The sequence below is a fragment of the Pleurodeles waltl genome, chromosome 4_1 (assembly GCF_031143425.1).
Source record: "Pleurodeles waltl isolate 20211129_DDA chromosome 4_1, aPleWal1.hap1.20221129, whole genome shotgun sequence".
Lineage (NCBI taxonomy): Eukaryota > Metazoa > Chordata > Amphibia > Caudata > Salamandridae > Pleurodeles > Pleurodeles waltl.
Window position 1 is genome coordinate 887,323,893 of NC_090442.1, and position 21,645 is coordinate 887,345,537.

Genomic DNA, 21,645 nt, shown 5'->3' on the forward strand with positions numbered 1-21,645 from the left:
CAAAACCATTTCTACTTCTATGATCTCCCTAACCCCTTTCTATAGATTTTTCCCTCCTCCATCTCTCCTTTCCTCATCTCAAGCCTCATCCTATTACTATAAACTCCCAATTAACACTTCTGGATTCTTCCCTTCTCTATTCCTCCATTACTCTAGTCAACCCAACTAACAACTTCACATATCCTCCGCTCAACTTAATCCATAATAGTACTTATACTGTACTCATATTTCCCTATATTAATCCACCACTAATCCTCTATGGGTTTCGGAGTACTGTGCTACTCACCAAAATGCGCTTCGATGCCTCGTCAGGGGTAGTAAGCTCTCTACAGGGAGTGCAGAATTATTAGGCAAGTTGTATTTTTGAGGATTCATTTTATTATTGAACAACAACCATGTTCTCAATGAACCCAAAAAACTCATTAATATCAAAGCTGAATATTTTTGGAAGTAGTTTTTAGTTTGTTTTTAGTTTTAGCTATGTTAGGGGGATATCTGTGTGTGCAGGTGACTATTACTGTGCATAATTATTAGGCAACTTAACAAAAAAAAAATATATACCCATTTCAATTATTTATTATTACCAGTGAAACCAATATAACATCTCAACATTCACAAATATACATTTCTGACATTCAAAAACAAAACAAAAACAAATCAGTGACCAATATAGCCACCTTTCTTTGCAAGGACACTCAAAAGCCTGCCATCCATGGATTCTGTCAGTGTTTTGATCTGTTCACCATCAACATTGCGTGCAGCAGCAACCACAGCCTCCCAGACACTGTTCAGAGAGGTGTACTGTTTTCCCTCCTTGTAAATCTCACATTTGATGATGGACCACAGGTTCTCAATGGGGTTCAGATCAGGTGAACAAGGAGGCCATGTCATTAGATTTCCTTCTTTTATACCCTTTCTTGCCAGCCACGCTGTGGAGTACTTGGACGCGTGTGATGGAGCATTGTCCTGCATGAAAATCATGTTTTTCTTGAAGGATGCAGACTTCTTCCTGTACCACTGCTTGAAGAAGGTGTCTTCCAGGAACTGGCAGTAGGACTGGGAGTTGAGCTTGACTCCATCCTCAACCCGAAAAGGCCCCACAAGCTCATCTTTGATGATACCAGCCCAAACCAGTACTCCACCTCCACCTTGCTGGCGTCTGAGTCGGACTGGAGCTCTCTGCCCTTTACCAATCCAGCCACGGGCCCATCCATCTGGCCCATCAAGACTCACTCTCATTTCATCAGTCCATAAAACCTTAGAAAAATCAGTCTTGAGATATTTCTTGGCCCAGTCTTGACGTTTCAGCTTGTGTGTCTTGTTCAGTGGTGGTCGTCTTTCAGCCTTTCTTACCTTGGCCATGTCTCTGAGTATTGCACACCTTGTGCTTTTGGGCACTCCAGTGATGTTGCAGCTCTGAAATATGGCCAAACTGGTGGCAAGTGGCATCGTGGCAGCTGCACGCTTGACTTTTCTCAGTTCATGGGCAGTTATTTTGCGCCTTGGTTTTTCCACACGCTTCTTGCGACCCTGTTGACTATTTTGAATGAAACGCTTGATTGTTCGATGATCACGCTTCAGAAGCTTTGCAATTTTAAGAGTGCTGCATCCCTCTGCAAGATATCTCACTATTTTTGACTTTTCGGAGCCTGTCAAGTCCTTCTTTTGACCCATTTTGCCAAAGGAAAGGAAGTTGCCTAATAATTATGCACACCTGATATAGGGTGTTGATGTCATTAGACCACACCCCTTCTCATTAAATAGATGCACATCACCTAATATGCTTAATTGGTAGTAGGCTTTCGAGCCTATACAGCTTGGAGTAAGACAACATGCATAAAGAGGATGATGTGGTCAAAATACTCATTTGCCTAATAATTCTGCACTCCCTGTATAAATATACAATTGCAATTACACAGCAGCAAGCCTCACTGTTCCACTCCCCACATCACCTACACCCATTGCTGCTTCACCTACAGCGACACACCAGCACATACGCTCTGTTAGAAATGAGGTCTTTAGTTGGCAGTCAGGTTACCCCCGTCCAAGCAAGGACCCTCACTCTAGTCAGGGTAAAGGAGAATCACACTCAGTTATCCCCCGCTCGCCCCCCTAGTAGCTTGGCACAAGCAGGTAGGCTTAACCCAGACACAATGAGTTAAGTATTTGTACCAACACACACAATAATACAGTGAACCACTACAAAATAACACAACACAGGTTTAGAAAAAGAGTTCATATTTTATCTAAAAAGCAAGTCCAAATACGATAAAAATCCACAATACACCATTACAAATATGATTTTAGCACTTAAAACACCTAGAAGCACAGATGCTGCAATTTGATGTTAAGCGTTGTTGTGATAGAGTAGTTTCCCACAATGTGATGCCACAGGTGCTGTTTACGGAGTCGTACAGACCCTCAGGTACAGTACTTTTGTGAAACAAGTAGAAAACAAGCCGGTGCACGGAATCGGGGAGCGAGGCGTCGCTGGATCCGATGCGGTGTCGGTTCCGGTGCTATGGGGCAGAGGCGGCGTTGCGCAGCGGCATCAGGTCCTTACTGCAGAGCGGTGGAGGTGAGGAGGCGTCGGTTGCGAGGTGTCAGTCCCTTGGTACCTCCGCAGAGACGAAGTCTGGCGAAGTCACAATGCTGCGGGGTGACTTCTCGGGGTCGCGCTCATGTCACGAACGTTGGTGATACGACATTCTGATCTCAGCAAAGTTGGGCGGGATCAGCAGCTGCAGCGATGCGAGGTCTACGGCTTCAGGTGCAAGCGGCGTAGAGGGTTCCATGCAGTGGCATCTTTAGCAAAGGCGCACAGCATCGTCCAGCATCGTTTCACAGGATTTCACCAGAAATTCACTTCCATGGGCCCAGGAACTGGAATGGCACCCTCTGGCAAGCTAGAGTCCACAGCATGCAGACTCAAAACTGGATGGTGAAGCCTTTGCTGTCCCTGAGGCTTCAAAACAGGAGGTAAGCTCTACTCCAATCCATTGGAGATTCTTCTCAAGCAGGTATGCACAACAAAGTCCAGTCTTTGTACCCTTACACAGGCAGAAGCAGCAACTGCAGGATAGCCCAACAAAGCACAGTCACAGGCAGGGGCAGCATTTTTCCTCAGCTCTTCCCCTTGGCAGAGGTTCTTCTTGATTCAAGAAGTGATCTAAAGTCTGGGGTTTTGGGTCCACTACTTATAGGCAAACTTCAAAAGGAAAGTCTCTGTTATTCACAAGATCCTTCCTTGCGGAGGCTAGGTTTCAGACACATACCAGGGAGTTGGAGACTGCACTGTGTGACCACCCCTCCCTCCACTCTAGCTCAGATGGCTCATCAGATATGCAGGCTACACCCCAGCTCCCTTTGTGTCACTGTCTAGAGGAGATTCACCAACAGCCCAACTGTCAGTCTGACCAGGGAATCCACAAACAGGCAGAGTCACAGAATGGTTGAAGCAAGAAAATGCCTATTTTCTAAAAGTGGCATTTTCAAACTAACAATCTAAAAAACAACTTTACTAAAATATGTATTTTTAAATCATGAGTTCAGAGACCCCAAACTCCATATTTCTATCTGCCCTCAAAGGGAATCTGTACTTTAATAATATTTAAATGCAGCCGCCATGTTAACCGATGAGAGACATAGGCCTTGCACAGTGAAAAACGAATTTGGCAGTATTTTACTGTTAGGACATGTAAAACACATCAGTACATGTCCCACCTTTAACATACACTGCACCCTGCCCATGGGGCTATCTAGAACCTATCTTAAGGGTGCCTTACATGTATAATAGGGAAGGTTTAGACCTGGCAAGTGAGTACACTTGCCAGGTCAAATTGGCTGTCTAAAACTGCACACACAGACACTGCAGTGGCAGGTCAGAGCAATGTTTACAGGGCTACTCATGTGGGTGGCACAACCAATGCTGCGGGCCCACCAGTAGCATTTGATTTACAGGCCCGGCGCACATCTGGTGCACTTTACTATGGACTTACTAGTAAATCAAATATGCCAATCATGGAAAAGCCAATCACACATACCATTTCACATAGGGAGCACTTGACCTTTAACCCTGGTCAACAGTGGTAAAGTGCCCAGAGTAACAAAAACAGCAAAAACACAGTCCAGCACACAAAAATAAACTGGGAAGTAGAGGCAAAAAGTTAGGGGATGCCATGCCAAGGATGCCAGGTCTAACACCCTCCATCCACCAACACCCCTACCACCCACTTAGACTATCGCCACACAATACACCACACCAGCCATCTCAGCAACCACTCTCAACACTTCACTCAGCTAACATGCCACAAAAGTCTGGGATCTCCTCAGCAACAGTATGCCAGACCTCCTCTTCCTCACGCAAACATGGCTCATCCCAGCATCTACTCCCAACATCTCCGTGGCCTTCCTAGCGGGCCACAAGATTGCATGCCAAACCTGCCTTCACAAACCAGGAAGAGGACTTGCAATTATTTACAAGGATACCATCAAATACATCACATCCACGTACACTGACACCACCTTCATGGAAAACATGTACTTTTGCCAGAAACAACAGCTTCGAAGGAACCTTATACAGACCACCTGGACAGTGAAACAACTTTAGCATCCTCATCACAGGCTTCACCGATCTCTTGACCATCAACTCCAAGAACTTCATACTACTTGGCAACCTCAGTTTCTACCTTGAAGACCCCACAGATCCCAGCTCCTCAGACCTCCTTGAGAAGCTGAACATAGGAACCTCCCAGTTCATCACAGACCCAACACACAAAACAGACCAACCCAACACCATCAAAAAACTAGACAAGGACATCATCATCTTCAACCAATGAATCACGAACTGTGCAGATTCACTTGCACCCATCAAACTTAAAAGACAAAGAGGAACCTATATGCAAGCTAGCTGGTATACAGATGACCCTAGGGGATGCAAACGTCACTGCAAACAGCTTGATAGAAAATGGGAGATCCAACCACAATGCAGGTGCCAGAACCACCTACAAGGCTGCACTCAGGCTTTACCACCATCTCTTGAGAGACACCAAGAAAAGAGCTCTAACCGAATGTCTAGAAGCAAGCTCCAACAGCTGCAAAGAGATCTTCTCAATCATCAAGGAGATTACCATCCCAGAGTCTGCAGCCAACACAAATTCACCCTTACAGGAACTCTGTGACAATCTATCTAACTTCTTTCACAGCAAAATCTAAAAATAAATTACAGAAACTTCGAACAACAATCCAGCGCTAAGAATTTCATCGCCAACTTGTCCACCGCCAACCCAGACACACACATACCTGGCTGGGACACACTTACTGAGGAAAACAAAACAGCAATCATGAAAAAAGTAAAATCAAGGGCTCAACGGACCCTGCCCCAGGGGCAGCTCCTCCGCAGTGGTGGAGGAGCGTCGCCCCCCTTGATGAGCTAGCAGATGAAAAATAAAAAAGGTTGCTTGCTATTGTATCGTATATACAGTTGGGCTGGAGAAACATCACAGACCCCCGGCTTGTGCCTGAGCAGCAGTCACTGCTGCTCAGACCAATCCTGATGCTGCTTACCTGCTATGTTTAACAAGTAAGCAGAGTCAGGATTTCTGGGGAGCCTCTGCTTGTGTTCTAGCGAATGCTGAGACACCAGAAGAGGATCAAGGCGCAGGAGACAGAGACGGGAGACAGGCAGAGCAAGGTAAGTGGGTTCTTTTCTTGTTAAAAAATGTTTCCCCATCATTCATCGTCCACCCCACCCTCCAGTCCCCTCCTTGACATATGCGGCGGCTACCACTGCCCTACCCTCATCACATCTATAACATGAGAGGAACACAGATCAGAAAAATCCTCACCCACATCATCAACTCCTCCATCAAATCAGCTCCCTTCCGTGAAGACTGGAAGCAGGCAGCAGCCAAAGCCCTCCTCAAAATACCATTGTCTGACCACAATGAGCTGAGTAACGTCTGACTCATCTTCCTGCTCCCTTACCCAGCCAAAGTGCTAGAGAAGGCAGTCAGCAAATAACATATCGAACACCTAGAACTGCACAACCTATTCAACCACACACAATCAGGATTTTATAGCAGCCACAGCACAGAAACAGCACTCATTGCGGCCACAGACAAAATCCTCAATATAATGGACCGTGGAGAAACCGCTGCTCTCCTTCTACTCGACCTCTCTGCCACTTTCAATAGAGTATCAAATTACACTCTCATCAGAAGACTTCATGACACAGGCACCCAAGGAACAGCCCTCAATTGTATATGCTCCTTCCACACAGGAAGAACACAATGAACCAGACTACCAATCTACACGTCCAAACCCAAGAAACTGATCTGTGGAGTCCCCCAGGGTTCAGCTCTCTGCCCAACTCTGTTTGAAACTTACATGACTCTGCTCGCTAACATCATCAGAACACACAGCACCTCCAGCCATAATTTCCTAAGCCAATAATACCAAACTCACCCTATCACACTCCGACAGGTCCATCATCACCAAAACTTAGCAGACTGAATGAAAATCAATTGTTTGAAACCACAAGTGTGGATTTTCTGTAACAAGAACTCCCCATGGGACTACATCTGGTGGTCACCAGAGATCAGACCCACACCAACCAAGTGTAGTGAAATATGTGTTTCTGACCACTGACTTTGTGTTGCACCACTTTGCACCTGGATTAGCTGTTCAGTGTTCACCAGTTGCAGACTACATTTTGTATTCAGTTTACCTGCCTATTAACTTTATCGTAGCATTAGACACTGCCATGTTAAAAGCTGTTCGTACTTTTCCACATTGTAAACTGTGCTTGTTTTCATGTTCTTTCTCACCAAAGAGCTAGGACATATTATCACCGAAGAGCTAGTACATAATATAGAGGAGTTAGTCAGTCAGCATGATAAGGACAGCAAGAACGGCTTAGGCTTGGGAGAGACATCTTGGGAAACTGGCCAGTTCCAACCTGTTTCTTTCAACCCTGACCTAAACTAGCCTGCAATTTTTAATATTTCTTCTTGATGGGAGGGTTTTTTCCAGAAAGCCCCTTCTCTGGTTCTTTAGGATATAAAAAGACCCAGTGTGACAGCGAGAGGGAGTGACCTCAGTCAGGATTCTAGACGTCGAATGCCTGATATCTGTCCCATAAAGGTGGGGATCTCTTTCTCGCAGTCAAAAGGGATCATCGTCTTGCTGGCATGAGAAAGATGAAGAGCTTGGCAGGCCCTACGGTGATGAATTTTTACTTCATTATTTGCTTTGCAGTATAATATAAATACATATATTTGTTGTGTACATTGCAGTGGAGAATCATTTTGGTATATTTTTCTTTCATTGCTGTGACTATTTTTAAACTTGTGCTCTCAACATGTTAATCTTCTTTTAGGAACCTCATGGTGAAATAATAATAAATGTCTTCTTTGAACTGAGAAGTGCATTCCAGAGATTTTTGTCAGCTCGGTCATTAGTGAAAGCAAAACACCAAGCACACAAGAAACCTGGAAATCACCATCAACGAAAAACTTAATATGGCAACACAGTTCAATGCAATCAGCTTGTCCTGCTTTCATATTCTCTGCATGCTTCGCAAGGTCTTCAAATAGACATTCCAGAATACCAGACATACTGTCACATGAGCCCTCATCACAAGCAGACTAGACTACGGTGATGCTCTCTATGCCGGAATATTCAACCACCTCCTCCACCGACTTTAGACCATCCAGAATGCCGTAAAGTGACTCATCCTAGACCTTCCATGAGGCACCCACTTCACGCCACATCTCAGAGAGTTCCACTGACTCCCCATACATAGACTGTGGCAATTCAAATTCCTCATACATGCATACAATGCTGCACAACATAGGACCAACATAATTTAATAATGGCCTTCACTTCCACTAACCGACCAGATATCTGCGTTTAGCCTCACTCTTACTCACACTTACTCCCCTTATAGCCACAAAAGCAGAAATAGAAGATCTAGCATTCTCACGCAAAACCTTGGATGACCTCCCTGTACACTTCAGAGCCTCTTCCTTGCTTCTTGAATTCTCCAAGAAGCTGAAGACCTGGCTCTTCAACTAATTCTCTGTGGCTGACTCACTAAACCCTTAGTTCCACGCCTGGATAATCTACTGGCTCAGTACTCCCTTAGTGCTCCAGCACGTAAATACTGTACCGGCTGATCAGCCACGCTATACAAATCTACATGACATGATAGCATGGTGGCCCCCTCTGGCATGCGGGGTCACAGACCTTACTCCCCCAACAGGAGACAGCCCAATCAGCACAGTAGTAACTTCCTCATCACCCCATCATGAAGGCCCCCGCCATCTTCATTCTGCACAAGGGCTACAGCCCGATCGGTACAGCAGTCATACAATTTTCATGGCAGCCTCCACTGGCATATGGCTTTGCTGTCTTCACTCCACAAATGAGCTACAGCCTGATCGGCCCCATAGTTTTACAATCTTCACTTTGACCCCCCTGGCAACCGGGTCACAGACTTCACTCCACACATGGGGAATGGCTTGATCGATGCAACCATAGCTATTTTTACAGCTGACCCCTCTGGCATACGGGAACTCCGATTTGAATCTACACAAGGACAACGTCCCGATTGGTGCAGTAGCTGTCTCCTCACACCTCGCTACGTCAAACGACTTGCCAGAACCACTCAATCAGACCTCACTCCCTGCAATTGCTCTGCTCTTCTTCAGTCCCAGCAGACCTGACCAGAGTTTTGAGACCCTGTGAGAATCATTTGATTTCAATGTGCCCTATTCTTATCAGACAAAACAAAACATCAGACAAAAACAAAAGTTCATCATCCAAAAACAAAACATCTTGAATGGAAATGACTGAGGTAGTTTTATCTACGGATAATTACTTTGGGTGTCATTCACTGCAACTGGTTCACTTTACTTACTGTGCTATTAAAGACAAAAGCCAGCCATAAGCAAATCAGTCTTGATCTCGCCACTAAACATTTGACTGTGAATGCATGGACCTCAGCCATACATTGAAGTGCAACAACAATCTTCAAGACCCATATCTGGGCATACCCCTGTACCTTAGCAAGTTTCTGACGTATAGATAACAAATTTACTTTAATTGCTTACACAATCAAATAGGAAAATAAATGTGCTGAAAACAGTTAGACAGCATCGCCTTGAAGACAAATCATATAATCTGAAGAATTATCTCTTGTTGGACCTGTTTTAATACTGATTACATGAAGGTGTTAAACATCTGAACAGCACAGTTTGAAACACTTGTGTTGCTCCTCCATTCGACCTGCGACTTCATTCTGTTTTACCTCAATAATTTATGTGGGTCACTTGAATTATAAACTTTGAATTGTTAAAATAACATTAGTACAAGAAGATAACCTAACTTTAACACTTACTGGTGACGACTGATGATCAGTAAAGTATTTAATTCAAACATTTTCCCAATCGGTATTAACATTTAGAGATTGAGGTCAACATATTTTGCTGTATTGTTTCTCTTCTCAACAACTTTAATTCTTCAATCTAATCTTTTAACTTAAATTAATCCCTTAATAATATATTTCATTCTTATCACTCCATTAAAATCAACCTAAAAAGCAGGATTCCTTACATTAATTTGTTTCTGTATATAGTGCTTGAAAGCACATTTTGCTCTTCCCAGTTCATTTCAACTCATGTTTAAGACATTACCCATCGTAGATTGGTTTATTGTAAACCTTCAAGGCAACATTATCCCTCAAAGATTTGCGTTTTGTGAACATTTGACCATCTTATAACTAGTTAAAATTGCCCAAACAATATGTATTCAGAAATCGAAATTATAACAGCAAAAGGGTTTACTAGGCACCTTCCTTTTAAAATATTCACCATATGCAATTTGAGTCTTTACCACCATAATTATTGGGTTGAATGATAGAATCACATATGCAGGAAAAACGCATGCTTTAACAACGCATTCGGAATCATGACCGCGTTGTTTCCATGCATGCCTTTACAACGAATTTCATTGTAAAAGCATGCCTAGTAAAGGCATATGTGCAAACGGCATGCAAAACAGCATGTGTGGTTCTGTCATACAATCCCCCCACCCGCCCTGAGCCCTAAAAACACAACCTGTTCCAACCCCCATTCCGCCCCTAAAAACTAAAGTACTCCAACCCACCACCCGCCCTGAACGCTAAAAAAAAAACTACCCCGACCCCCCACTCCTGTTCCATAAAACTAAACTACCCTGGCACCTCCATCCGCCCTAAGCTCTAAAATAAAAAATATACTGATCCCTCACCCCGCCCCTAAAAGCTAAACTACCCCGACCCCACCAGCCGTGCTGAGCCCAAAGAAAACTACCCGACCCCCCCAACTCTGCCCCTAAAAACTAACCTACCCCAAAAAACCCACCCGCCCTAAGCCCTAAAACCTTCCCCCAATAAGTAAACTATCCTGACCCCTATCCACCCTAAAAAAACAAACTATCCCAACCCCCCACTCCTAAAAACGAATTTATCCTGACCCCGACCCCTACCCCTTAAAACTAAAATACCCCAACACCCCCCAGCCATGAGGCCCAAAACTACCCCACCCCGAATACCTAAACTACCCTGATCCCCCACCCGCCTTAAACCCTTAAAAAAAAAACTACCCCAACCCTCCCACTCTGCCCCTAAAACTAAACTACCCTGACACTCCCACCCGCCCTAAGCTCTAAAATAAAAACTATCCCGATCCCCCACCCGCCCCTAAAAACTAACCTACCCCGGCCCTGAGCTCCAAAAACTACCATGACCCCCACCCCTGCCCCTAAAAACCAACCTACCCTAACACCCCCCACCTGCCCTAAGCCGTAAAACCTTCCCCCCAAATAAGTAAATTAACCCAACCCCCATCCATCCAAAGCCCTAAAAAAACAAACTATCCCAACCCCCACACCACTAAAAACTAAATTACCCTGACCCCCCAGCCCTAGGCCTTTAAACTAAAATACCCCGACACCCCCAGCCACCCTAAGCCCTAAATCCACCCCACCGCTAGAAACTGCCCACCAACCCTGCCCCAACCCCACTTACCTCACTGTGTCTTCTCCCCATCCTTCCTGCTCTTCTCACCTCCCGCACTTCCTTAAACCTTCCCCCACCCCTTTAAAAAAATAAACTACCCCCACCTCAAGCCCTAAATAACTAAAAATACTCCCTACTCCTGTCCCTAAAAAAAAGAAAATAGCCCGACCCCCCACCCTAAGCCCTAAAAAAAAATACCCAAACCCCCACCACGCCCCTTAAAAGAAATAGTTGGCCCACGACACCCCCACTCACCCCAAGCCCTTAATCCACCACTCAACCCTGCCCCAGCTCCACTTACCTCACCGCATCCTCCGAGTCCTCTCCCAAACAACGCATGGCTTTTTCTGTGCCTTAACCACACATATGCGTAGTTTGGCACATGCGTGGTTAAGGCCCAGAAAAAGCCATGCAATATCAGGCAAGTGTGGTTACGCTTGCATGGGAAACGTCCACCTTGTTCACAATGCATTGTTAAGGACATTTCCCTAATTAATCTGTTCTCTTTGACATAAAGTGTTTTCCCATTTAATTTGGAACACAGTCTACTTCAAAATGTGAAAGACACTCATTTTTAACTTTTTTCCAAGTTAATATCTTCGGCAGGTGGCCATTCACAGTTGAATTTCAAATTACTTATCCAGTCTCTATTCTTTGATTAAAATTAATGCATGGGTAAGAAATACTAGGAAGGAAAGGCAAAATGAGCTTCTCCTGCAAGAGAGTCTAGTCTAGTAAGACTATGTGTACCCTCTTGAAACATGGCTCAGTAGTATTTCAGTAAACAGAATACCATGCAAGTAATTGTTATCATCACACCACATTGGATTCTGAATAGCTCTAAGTGTTAGTAGTGGTAACGTATCACTAAGTTCAACTTTACCATAATTACCTACACATTATCACTGGTAATATTCAAACCATTGGCGAGATAAAACACCTTCGACTTTGATTATATATGATCCAAATAGATTACATAAATACATATGTAATGAGATAGTTAAAGCTTCATCACATTAATCAATGTGAAATATCTTACACTGAAATTAATCCTAATCATCGAACACTGGACATCCAACACTTCAATTTATGAGAAATAGGATGACCACTATTGATATTAAAAACAGGAATGTAATGTAATGTAAATTGCATTTCTAAAGTGCAACGGTTATTCCAAGGAGTGTCCTGATGCTCAGCACATGTGGTGAGACTCTACAGGGGAGAAAAAAGCCCTAGATCTGTATAGAGCCAAGTTTTCAGTTTCTTACGGAATTGGGTAGTAGCTGAAATCCTCTGAAGTTCCACAGGAAGTTTGTTCCAAAGGGAAAGTCCCAAACAAGAAAAGCACCTGTCCCCAATTCTGGTTCACCGAATCCTAGGGATTTTGGCCAAGAAAAGACTGGCAGAATGTAGGAGCCTAGGAAGCACATAAAAGCCAATGCTATCTCTAAGACAGCTAGCCCGACTGATGAAGGACCTTGTGCATCAAGAGCAGAGTCTTGACATGGATTCTCTTCCTAACAGGCAGCCAATGCAATTCTTGAGGATAAGGAGAGACGTGCTCCTGGGGGTAGGCCGAGCAAGGTAGGGCTGTCGTGTTTTTGGACCACCTGCAGTTTTTTTTACCAGATGGTCAGGCAGACCCAAGTACAGAGCATTACCATAGTCGAGTATAGATGTAACTAAGGCCTGAACTACCAATTTCCCAGCAGGGAGAGTCAGAAGATGCAAGAACTTCCTCAGTACTCACAGCAGACCAAAACAGGTCCCAACTACAGCACTGACCTGAGCCTCAAAGGAAAGCTCATCATCAAACTTGATGCCAAGATTTTTAACAGCACTTGCTTGACCAATTGGAGGAAGAGCATCAACTGGCCAAAAAGACAGCCCAGACTCAAAGGTTCTTCCCCCATTAAAGAGTACCTCCATCTTTTCTGCATTACATTTCACCAGATGGTGAGTCATCCATTGAAAGACTGCTGATGGGGAACATTTCATCCTTACCGCAGGTAAAATGTTGCTGGGTATCATCAGCATAAGAGATTATTTTAGCTCAGACAAAAATGCAAGAGGGGTGAGATAAATATTAAATAGGGTGGGGCTCAAGGCCGAACCCTGCGGTACTCCCACCTGGAGATTGCATAAACCGGAAGAGAAAGGGGGGCACCACACCTCTCTGCCCCTTCCCTCTAGAAAAGAAGCCACCAGTCCAAGGCTAGCCCCCTGATACCAATGTCACAGAGATGGGCAAGGAGAGTGGGATGGGTACCGTGTCGAAGGCCGCCAACAGATCAAGCAATATCAACACAACACTGCCCCCGACATCTAAGGAGCCCCTAATATGATCTACCACCTCCACTAGCGCAGTTTCTGTACTATAGTTGAGGCAAAAGCCAGATTGACTTGGATGCAATAAATTGTTGATTTCCAAGTAGTAAGACAACTGGTAGTTAACATGTTTTTCCAGAATTAGGGTCCGGAAGCAAGGAGATGGCTCTGTAATTTGATGACTCACCAGGGTTGGCCTCGGGTTTCTTCAACAGCTGCATGTTTTTTGCCTGCTTCTACGAACTAGGTACTATTGCTGATGTTAAAGAGGCATTCAAGAGATTATTAGCCTGTGGAGTAACAAGCTCTCTCCCTAAGTCCAAAAGGCCCAGAGGGCACAGGTAAGTAGGAGAACCAGACTTAAGATTCCGAATTGCTTGTAAGGAGCCTTCCAAAGAAACTGGGTCAAACCTGTCCAACAATGGGGTGGAGTCCTGAGGAAGCCTAGGCTGCAGGTTGTCCATTAGAATCTCCACTGTCCAAGGAGAAATGTGAAGATTGGCTTGGATGCTTCCAATCTTATGCTGAAGGTATTGGGCCAATTGTTGGCACCAATTTACCGAGGGCTCCTGACATCCAACACCTGCCTCTGGGGATGTAAAAGCTTTTACAATTTAAAAATGTTCTCTTGATTTGTTACCAGCTTTTTAAATCCCATCAGAATGAGCTGCCACACCGACACGTGGGAGCAAACTGACAGAGCCAGCAAACTCAGGTCGGCCGAAGGAGGTAGGACAGAGGCGACCTGGAACTGGGATGCTGCTCTGATCAGCAGGGGGGCCTAGGAGGGGGACACGGAGGCAGCAGCAGAAAGGGGGGGTCCTTTCCTGCCCCCCCTTTTGTTTCTTTCCTGGATCAGGGCCAGACGGGGCCTGTGTGCAAAGGAGCTGCAGGGGTATGCAAGGGAGCGGTGGAACTAGCGGACCCCCCCTTTAACTGGAAAACAGTATTGGGGGGCCCTCATCCCCCACCACTGAGCAGCGGCGCCTGAGTTGCAAAAGGATTGCTGCTGTCCATTCTTAGGCCTGCTGTTTCCCGGGGACTTGGACCCCCCTCAAAAGGAGCAGGCGGCTTGGAACCTTGTGGTGGCATTGAGAGAGGAGTAACTGTGTGGACAACAAAGAGCAAGTGAGTTGCGGCCACCCCCCGCTGTGCTGGATGCGGTTGCCCCTTACAACTCAATTAGGCGTTTGCCAGTGATAGAGGACAGTGTCTCATGCTGAGTGCTAGAGATGGCATCTGCAGTTTGGCACTTCTGGATGGTTTTCGGGGGGAGGAGTGATGGGGTGATCCCAGGTTTGAGACTCCCCCGACTGGACCCTGTTTAAGCGACAGATGTGAAAAGGACCAGGTTTGAAAGCGCAAACAGAAGCCACAGACAGAAGACATGGGTGGCGTGGCTCCTCGGGTTCTCTGTGGCAGAGAGGATCTACTGGAAGTTTAGGAGCAAGCTTGGTGGAGACAATTGGGAAGGCCACGAGGAAGAAAGACACTACCCCACCGGACGACGAGGAGCTGAGTATGGAGGAGGATGCCCAGCAAGGTCCAACACTTGAACACATAATACAAGCTATAACGGCCACAAGGGGGAAGCTAGAGACTAAAATAGACTCTCTGGGGGCAGATCTGAGGCAGCTTAGCAATGACCACCACAGGCTGGTGGAGCGAGTTGCCACGGAGGAAATGGAGGTAGCGGAAATACCTCCGGCGGTTGCAGATCTAACCACTCGATTGACCACCATGGAAACTAAGGTGAGGGCCCTGGAATCGCGGCTGAGAATGTAGAGAACAGATCCAGATGCAATAGTATTCGATTGGTGGGATTGCCACAGTAAGTGAAGGGAGACGATATGATGGATTATTTAGAAACGTTATCCGAACCGAACCTACCGATAACCATGCTGAGAGCTCTCCCACATGGAGGGGATTGGAGAGGCCTAATGGATTGGGTGGAGGCAGGGGCTTCTACCCTGGGAGACTTTTTTAAGGAAGGGGAGTTACTCCCATTTGAGAACTTCAGGTGGGATTTGACGTCCCACAGGGGCATTTCCTTTTGTATAGGGCTGTTACCGCAATGATAAGATGGCAAGGGGGAAATGGTACTGTTGAGCCTCCTGCCCTAGACAGCTGTTGCTATATAGCCCTTTCCTCAGGCACTATCAAGGTAGTTTCTTGCTTGTATAGCCCCCTCGGGGGGAACCTCCGCTGCCCACTTGAAAAGCTGAAACCTAGTTGGGAGGAAGATTTGGGAACTCCGATAACGGAGGAGACCTGGGAAGCCATACTAGAAATGATGCCCTGGGTGTCTCACAACGCCCGCTTCAAGTTAATCAATTTTTATGTGCTGCATCCAGCATACTTAACCCCAGGCGTATTCAGAGATACTTTCAGGTTGCGGAGGCAGGATGTCCCAGATGTGGGGAGAATGGGGGAGGACTAATATATATGCTATGGAGCTGCTCTCAGCTCCAGCAATACTGGGAGGGGATCACAGAACTACGGCCCACTGTACTAGATAAGGCAATCCCATGCACACTGGGGCACTGTCTGCTGAGCTGGTTCCCATGCACCGCACAAACTAAGGTTATCAGTAAGTTCCAAGACTTCGCATTCTTACTGGCAAAGCGCGAGATAACCAGAAACTGAAAAGCAGCGGGGGGACCTAGACTACTGAAGTGGCATAGTGAGTTTACAAAATGGGCAACAATAGAGGGAGAAGTATCGCTTAGGGAGGTGAAGAGAGGGATTGGTACACTAAAAACGGCACGTTGGGAGGCTCTGGTGGTCGACCTTTGGGTAGCCACTGTAGAAGAGGTCGCAATGTCTTGAAGGGCCTACAAGGAGAAGTATAGTACTGGTCTGGCGCTGTACTTATTGGGCCTATAGTTATCTGCCTCCCCCTGCCTAAGGGATACAACTTAGGTACTGCCACTAGCAGCTAGGGTCTGCACACAGTTTGCAACCCGGAGACATACCCGGGATGTTATTGGCATTAAAAATCACTACTGATGCAATCAATGGAGGGTCGGGTGGGGGTAGTTGGGGAGGGCTGTTTTGGTTGTTGTTTCTGGAGGGTAACAATGGGCATTAGGAGTAACAAATGCAAAAATATAAATAGAAGTAAATGACTTGGATGATATGTTCATTAAAATATTGCTACTATCTGCACAATGCAAAGATGTTGTAAGACCGAGTCCAGTTGGGCCTTCTGTACTATAAACACTTAATAAAACATGTATAAAACAAATCGTGTGCCCATGGAGTGCACATCCTACTCCCATTCTACCAACAGTAACGAAACAGGCCAAAAGTTTGTGAGTGTTGAACATCTCTGATAGACAGATGGAAAAACTATGGTTAATATACCATTTCCTTTGATTACCACTTACCTTCACATTCGGCCAGCACCTAGATTCTAGTGTGAAATTAATTTACAGTAGGCTTTAGAACTAGTGGGTGATGGGTCAGTAACCATGTTCTTTCATGCCATTTAAACAGCACTTCATGTTTATAGTGTTCTTGTCCATTAAATAAAGTGTCCAAACCCCCTACCCCCTGACTGTCTGACCAATATGGTATAGTATAAAAATGTCTACATACCTACTGCAATGCTTTCTAGAACTTTGTTTAATACTCAATGGTCTTTGCCATCCATTTTGGGCAACATCTTGAAACCATATATTTTTTGAAGACTACTCTGCAATTATGGCTTACATCTAGAACCTGTATAGATCTAGGGCCATGCCCGCCCACGTCTGACTCGTGCCCAATCGCAGTCAGCCCTTATTTTTCAACTTTGACCCGGTCTCTCATGACTAGATGTCTGCGATTGCCGCTTTGATCTTTTAGGCACCTTTTTATCTCAAACTTGAAAAATTCATAACTCTGGGTCTATGAATTGGATTTTTGGGGGTTTTGGTGTCAAATAATTTATTAACATTTACTGTATTTTTTTAAATTGGTGTGGGATTTTTCTTGTGTTGTGTTTTTACTTTATTACTGTTTGTGTGTTGCACAAATACATTGCACATTGCCTTTAAGTTAAGCGTGACTATTTTTGTGCCAAGCTAACAGTGTGTTAAGTACAGGTTAGTTTAGTAACTTTTGTGGTTCACCCTGACAGGGATTGTGGCCGTTGCTTGATAGGGTTAATACCCCACTAACAATCCAATTTCTCACACTTCAAAATAAAATCAACATATCTGAATTAGCAGACCCCCACAACATTGAAAATATGCTCCTCTGTTTGTTTGTCATGCTTTATTTTGCTCTTCCACTCTGGCTTTGGTCTAGAATGAGATATATAAACACATCCTAGATTTAAAAAACAAACAAAAAAAAATACCAGGTCTCAGATTGAGATTTACGACAAAAGGATATCTCACTCTTACTATCCTACCCACCTTTCAGAATTCAGCAATGTTTTTTAAGCTTGTGGAAGTCCTCCTATTTCGAGACTCCAGCATCAACATCTCTTGAATACACAGCTGTGTAAATATAGCATCCCTACATGTGTGTATGAAGCAACAGTGACAGAAGCTTTATGAGACAAGGAAAATGAAGTGAACATACCTTGAACTGTAGAACATATCCAGGTTTCAAAGTCAGATCCCGTGTGACAGCAAAGCGATCCCCATCTGATTTACCAAAGAGCATTGCTGACTGTGTGGCTGCGCAAAAACTTTCATTTTTGGTCATTCCTTCATTAGCCAACATCAGCCACACACTGAGCTGGTTCATAGGGTAGTCAAAGGCAGGTTTCTCATAAAGGTTCTGTTGGATACAGAGAAGTGTATATAGATGTAATTGTAGAATTTGCAGAATACAAGATCAGTTTCAAGTTTATTGCATGTTCATTTTTGTTCTTGCTCATCTTAGTTCAGGGCTGATACAAGGATTTGTTGTAGCATTAGGGCAAGTATCATTGTGCCTCTTGGTCACGTCCTGCAAAAAACATGAAAGTACTTGCTATGATGTCTTCTTTATAATGTCCTGTGAGTTTGGCACTGACCTCACTTAGACACAGGGAATCTTGACACTTCCAAACTGCTAGAGCTAGGGCCATGTCAATGTGAATATTTGAACCCAAGTCAAAGGGAATGTAAACAGGTTGGAATGCGAAACGTAATCCAGTTAAAGTGTTAGCATTGGTGATATGAGTAATATAGAATAAGACAGTTGTGAATTAAAAAAGCAGGAAAACCATACGCCTGAAGCAAAAAAAAAAAAAAGTGTGCCCAAAAATCTTGTTGTGCATGGTAAGTTTTGGGGTGATCCGTCAAGCAGGGGCTGAGGGGGGTTAAAAAAAAGTTAATTTTCCATTTTAATTGCCATAGAGGTTTTAGACACGACTACAGCCTGAACTGCTGGTCGGAATTACACCAAATTTGCCAGGAACGTAGCTCTTGGTCCAGAAAGAGAGCTTTTTGTTATTTGGTGGCCAGTAGTTTTAGAAATAGTAAAAGAAAATCAAATGTGTATATCTGGAGGCATGAAGGCTTTGTGAATACTCCTGCTCTCATGCAGAGATCTAATTGGCTGCCAACACGTCAACCAGGAAGTGTTGGCAGCCATTTTCAGACTCTGGTTTAGCCGAGTTTAAAAAAACAAATGTAAAAAAGAAAAAAGAAAAAGGGGCATGGTAGGTTTACCTAAACTTCCAAGTCTTTGTGCAGGGGTCTCCACTTGGGACCCCCAAGGCTTAAAAGTATTTTTTTTTAAAGCACAACAAAAATTGCGGCAAAGCTGTGAACTTCGTCATGATTTAAAAAAAAAAAAAAAACAGTCTCCTGGGTTACTCTGTTTTGTTGCTCCCGAGTAGGTCAGGTCCAGGAGGCATTTTGGGGGGAAGAAAAAGGAGGGGGCACACATGGCTCCCCTCCTAGGGCTTTCAGGAACCCCGGGGACCACCAGCTCCCCAGGGCTATGTTTAAACAATACGCAAGGGGGCCCTGTGGCTCTCCCTGTTCCCCCCCCCCCACGGGACCACCTACCTGGGGCAAAATACTTTTATAATAATAGGGGGATCCTGTGGACTCCCTGGGGCTAACTTTTGATAGGATGCGGAGGGCGCATTGCCCCCTGCACCCCGGGGACCACCATCTCCCTAGGACAAAATACTTTTATAATAATAGGAGGATCCTGCGGAACCCCAGTGACCCCGGGGACCTCCATCTCCCTGGGGCTAAAACACCCTTAAAGGAGGGGGTCCGTTGCATGTCCCCGGCCCTGAAGACCACCCCCTCCCTGGGACAACATTGAAATGAAAGAGGGGGGTGACCCAGCATCCCTCATAGAGCCATGCATGGCCCTGGGGACTGCCACACCCAAGGGCCGGCTCCTGCTACCTCACGAGGTGCCCACTCCCTGGAGGAAGGTGTTTGCTTTTGCTTCGTGGTAGCTGAAAGCTCCCGCCATGCAAAAACAAACATAACTCCACGGTCAGCAATTGGGATCTGACAAATAGCTCCCGTTTACTGAAAGAAGAGTTTTCATCTCTTTCCCTACATGCAAATGTGTGCAGGAATGAGATGAAAACATTGCTTCCGCAAGCACCGAGCAGCTATTTAAAGAAGCGCCCTGCTTGCTGGAGAAATGCCAGCTCCTGCAGGAAACAGGAGCTGCCCGGGACCGTGGGGGCCTTGAGGCCCGTGATTCTTGAGATTAAAAAAAGGAAACAGGAGCTGCCTGAGACCGTGGGGGCCTTGAGGCCCGTGATTCTTGAGATTAAAAAAATCTATCTATCTATCTATATATATATATATATATATATATATATATATATATATATATATATATATCTTTTCAAGGTGGAACTGCAGATCTGCAATTCCACAATTCCACCTTAAAAAGTTATCTGATCAAGATGCTCGACGAACAAGAATATTGGCAAAGTTAAACACACAAGGTGACTGGAGACATTACCACGGCATCCTTTAAGAAGCTGCAGTATAGGAGATGCACTGTGCATATACGAGGTAGCACCTATTAATTATCCAGTAGAAAGTTCTCAAATTGGGCAGACATTTTGTACATAACTTTGGCATCTTCTTGGATAAATACGCAGATCAAGATTCATTCTGGCATGATGCTCAAATGACAGAAATCAAACCTCAATAGGAAGCACTTACAGATATAAACAAAGCAGGTGCCCAGGTTTAATATCCACTTCTGTAAAGTACTAATCATCCTAATCTCTTTTGTATGGTCAAGGCAAAGCAAGTGTTTTTCTTTGCATTTTCACCTTGAAAAATATCTGTAAACTTTGATGGAGGTGTTTGCATCCTTGCATTTTTTGTGCACACTATCTCAAGTAGTTACTGCTGCTGAGAGCCAACCCCTGCCACACACGTGGGCTTGGGTGGTTATAGGGGCTGGCCACAATGCCTGCCTGTGGCCAGGTCCTACAGCCAACCCTTGCTGCGCACAGCCAAAGATTGCGCGCAGGAGTTGGTGGTTATAAAGGATTTGCAGCAGGGCCTGGCCTGTGGTCATGCCCTGCAGCTAACCACATCACACATGGCTGAAGGCCGGGTGTGGTGCAGGGATGAGTGATTATAGGGGGTTGGCTGCAGGGCCAGGCCCTGTGGTCACCCCCCACTGTACATGGCCCAAGGCCGTGTGTGGGGTGGGTTTGGGTGGTTATAGGGGGTTGCCCTATTTATATATAAAAACAAAAACCCAGATTATCTTGGTGGGACCCTGACAGTATTACCAGTGTGCGGACGAGTGAGGAGCCCGTAAAACTTCACTTTTACTCTCAAGCATGCAAAAATCGAAAGCCAACGCATTTCAATGTTAACACACCCTGGTCACAGGTTTGCACTTAAATAAAATACTGCTTTTCTTGCGTGGATTTGGTGGATTTATGGCTCCGGAGTGTGCACCTCACCACAGTGTGGAAAGAGTGGAAGTGATATATATATATATATATTTATATATGTATACACACACACACACACATATTTATGTCTCTCTCTCTCTCTCTGTATTAAAAAATACAATATTACTTTTGGATTCACATAATAATAATAATCTAAAATGTACATTAGACCAATAAAAAGTAGGAACCTTATATCAATCATGATGCATTAATAATCCAAGTAATTAATACATTCCATAAAATCACCTGAGACCATAAGCACTATAGGAAGTGAGATGGATGATGTAGACATGACAATATGCCTTATCAGAAAATGAGAGTCACCCATGTATACAACCATTTCAAGGGCTACTATGGAAAAGTAAAATTCCTTAGG

The 21,645-nt window shown here is 44.8% G+C and overlaps 1 protein-coding gene across 1 annotated transcript in view; it reads right to left on the reverse strand.

Annotated features, from left to right (window-relative positions):
• Positions 1-21,645, reverse strand: part of RELN (reelin) — a 1,304,886-nt gene that overhangs the window by 356,429 nt on the left and 926,812 nt on the right. The window contains exon 27 of the mRNA XM_069229640.1: positions 17,960-18,160. Within this exon, the coding sequence (XP_069085741.1) occupies positions 17,960-18,160 (201 nt within the window). The remainder of the gene's footprint in view (positions 1-17,959; positions 18,161-21,645) is intronic.